This window comes from Cynara cardunculus (assembly GCF_001531365.2).
Source record: "Cynara cardunculus var. scolymus isolate 2C chromosome LG 1, CcrdV1, whole genome shotgun sequence".
In the NCBI taxonomy this organism is placed as follows: domain Eukaryota; kingdom Viridiplantae; phylum Streptophyta; class Magnoliopsida; order Asterales; family Asteraceae; genus Cynara; species Cynara cardunculus.
Genome location: NC_037528.1, coordinates 7,737,496 through 7,741,205, shown reverse-complemented (window position 1 = coordinate 7,741,205; position 3,710 = coordinate 7,737,496). Strand labels below are relative to the sequence as shown.

The window sequence follows — 3,710 nt, the reverse complement described above, 5'->3', positions numbered from 1 at the left end:
TTAAATGGCACATGTATTTCAGTTAACACAACAATATAATCCTTAAAATAAAATACGGGCACCAACTTACCCTATACAGGTTTAAATTAGGTTTTTTTGTATATAAATTTAAACTTTGTTAATTAATTGAGGTTGAAGTTGAACCAAGAAGAAATATATATTATTATGATTATTATTATATATTATATATTATATGATACCAACCAACCATCCATTTATTAGTGTTATTATACAGAAAAGAAATAGGTTACTGTTGTTGCCAGTTATGCTTTATGGGAACCAGACAAAGTGGAGTTTTCCTGTGAACAAGCTGCATCCCGCTCTCTTCCATGTCCAAATCTTCGTTCTTCTTTCCATCTGGAGTTTTCCAATCAAACCAGTACAGAAGATTTGCAATCGTGAATTCTACGGTTGAAGTCCCTTGGTTATACCCAGGGCAAGCTCTTCTTCCCCCTCCAAATGGAGTCATTTCAAAATGCTTACCACCGAAATCCACCTCGACCGTTTCAAATCGTTCCGGTCGAAACTCGGTTGGCTTCTCTTTCCAGACTCTTGAATCCCTTCCTATCCCCCATGAATTCACCAACACTTTCGTTCCCGGCAGGACGTCGTATCCTCCGATCTCACAACGCTTCATGCATTCTCGTGCGATCAAAAATGCCGGAGGCGGGTGCAATCTCAGCGTCTCCTTCACCACCATCTTCAAGTATTTCATTTGTGTGATGTCTGATTCATCTACTCTTGAATTTGCACCAACGCAGCTTCGAATTTCGTTTTGCAACTTTTGCATAATTCTGGGATTCTTGAAGATCTCGGACATCGCCCACACCATGGTTATAGTTGTTGTGTCGATTGCTCCATTAAGCACATTCTGAGATGATAATTCACAACATATATGATCGACTTAATTAGCTTTCATTTGTAAATGGTTTTGTCAAGAATGGTGCATGAAACTGCAAGCATGCAATCTATGCAAAAGTAGAGAAAGTTAATTGAGTTTTTACCATCAAAATCCCTTTAATTTCATCTGTGGTCAACCGAGGAAGATAGTCATCGATAAGATCGTTTTCATGATCACCCGGTACTGCTGTAGCCTTACGATCCACATGTTCATCAATAATCATTTGAAGAATGCCATCAAAATCACTAAAACACCTATCCAGCCTCCTATTCCACCCTCTTAATTCATCCAAAATCCACCCAAACGTTGGAAAAATGTCCGAAAACGAACCACTGAGCATGAGTACCGTCTCTTCAACTATCTCCTTCAATGTTTTCCCATTAAACATCTCCTCTCTGTAGCTTTTACCTAATGCAACCTTACACACAACATCATATACCAGATTCAACATCATATCGTCTAGGTTAGCTGTGGTAGTTGATGATAGAGCATGAACCAGACCCTCTACCTCAACCTCCAACGCTTTTTTAAACAATCGAGTCCTTTTAGCGCCCAAGTACTCGGATACCAAAACCTTGCGCATATCCCTCCAATGATCGCTGTGTGGCGTGAAGGCAACGTCCATGTAGTTGAACGATAATCGCTTGGAACCCTGAGAGACGGGACGCGTACACATCTCGAGGTCATGAGTTTTCAAGACTTGAGTTGCCATTTCAGTAGATGAAATGATGAGAAATGGTTGGGTACCCAAATGAATAAGCATCACAGGGCCGTATTTGTGGGAAAGATCCCACAGGATTTCTTGCAAGCCTTTACTTAAAATTTGATGGAAGTTTCCTAATATGGGAAGCCCTGGAGGACCTGGGGGAAGCTTAGGAGCAGCCATGGATGAGTTCTTCCATCGTAGAGCATATACGTATATGCAAGAAAAGAAGAGGACCACAACTGTTGGAAGAAACCATGAAGGAAAGAAGGTCAAGATATCCATATATATTATATCTGTCCACAATTGGTCTCTTAGTTGTGCTTAATTTGCATGAGTATTGGTACAAATCATAATTCACCTTCAATATTTATAGTGGAGATGAAAATGTACCTTAATTTCAAAACAAGAAATGAATGGATCCCAAATTAAATGTGGGGACGTGATGGTTTCCACAATGGGTGCTGTCTTAATTAATCAACTGTATGGGTATTCTTGAGTAATTAATTGAAGAACATTGATTATACAACTTTCTATGGATATGCAGCTGATTCATAGCTCTACAAATAGAAGGAGGCCGTAATTATAGAGGAGGCGGTGAGCTGAGAAATTAAGCCTCATCCTCATTTATCATAACTAACCTATATATATATATATATATATATATATATATATATATATATATATGTCTTTTTAATTCCTTATTTAAAAGTTGGAATAAATATGTACTTCGTTGTTCCATCTTATATATCAATGTTTCGATAACCGAATTGAATAACATGTTTTTAACTATACAAATACTAAGAGGCTAAACAAACGAGCATGTCCAACTTCTTTTTTTCATCACCAGTGTCTAACCATTAATTAAGTTGATCTGGATCCGTTAATTTCTTCAAGAATAACTGTTCAAGCCCCCAATGTTCTACCACACCTGATAGAACGGGTCTAACAAATTATCCTACCCATAAACTGTTGGTGATTTGTATCACCAATATTATTTAAGTGTAATGAGATTAATTTGTTGACCAATATTGTAATCTTGATAAATATTGAACAAGTAAGGGTGGTGCGGAGTGCAAACTTGTTTGAGTTTATTTTGATTTAAAATATACATTTATTTGCCCCTAAACGACGGGGGTCCGGGGGCAGCGCCCCTGGTAGCGGGGTCCAAGGGGTGGCAACCCCTGGTTGGGGTCAAGATGCCAGTTTATGATTTTGAACCAGATTTTTGGCCCTATTTTAACCCGGTTTGGTGGTTCTGAAACTGCCAATTTTGACAGTTTTTTATTGTATTGGTCATTTGTTTTTTTCGAGGGTACGAATATAGATTCATAACAATTGATTCTCTGTTTGAAATTACTGAATTTTATCCAATTGAAGTTTCGATTGTACCATCGAAATATTTCAATTTGAAAGTGAATCACGACTTTCAGTAATCCAAGCAATCGAAACACCCAGAATTTCTAACATGTGAACAACTTTAGGATAGAAGAAAGACGATTACAAGAGAACAACACAACCGCTTCGGGACAACTATTTGAATTCATGATCATTGTTTAGTGACACTAGCACCATTTTAGCTTTATTTTAACTAGTATGTGAACCGCGCGTTGCGCGGTAGTATGAACACTTTAATTAATGATCTGAAAATTATTTATATAAATATATATTAGTTGTTAATAAAATCATCAACAAATGGTATTCATATAATTCGAAAAAGTTAAATAAAATACAATTAATGAAATTGTAATACACAAATAAATAAATATATATATATATATATATATATATATATATATATTGAGAGAGAGATTTTACTTTTATATAAATATAAAGATATAATAATATAATATAATTAATTTTACACTATAATTTCTACTATTTGGTTTCTTTGGTTTCCAACCATGGTTATAGATTTCAAAGAGGATCATCAAAAGAAAGACAACCCTATGAGGCAAACCCCATTATTTGACACCAAGGCATCCAATCCACGTTTCTTATACACTTCATCTTATTCAAATCTTTCAACTCTTTACCAATGTGGGATATCTCAAAATCAACCACAATTCACCAACACCTCAATACTTAATCCTCATGATGTCACCT

General features: G+C 36.1%; 1 protein-coding gene across 2 annotated transcripts in view; it reads right to left on the bottom strand.

The window, feature by feature from the left end:
- Positions 1-218: 218 nt before the first annotated feature.
- The window catches only part of LOC112520758 (cytochrome P450 71B4-like), a 15,340-nt gene continuing 11,848 nt past the window's right edge, over positions 219-3,710 (bottom strand). The window contains exons 1-2 of one of the 2 annotated variants that reach the window (XM_025129293.1): positions 1,005-1,889; positions 219-871 (exon numbers count right to left, since the gene is read on the bottom strand). In XM_025129293.1, the coding sequence (XP_024985061.1) occupies positions 248-871; positions 1,005-1,889 (1,509 nt within the window). In that variant the 3' untranslated portion in view covers positions 219-247. Of the gene's footprint in view, positions 872-1,004; positions 1,890-3,710 lie in introns of those variants that run through there. The other variant, XM_025129302.1, reaches the window with a different exon arrangement.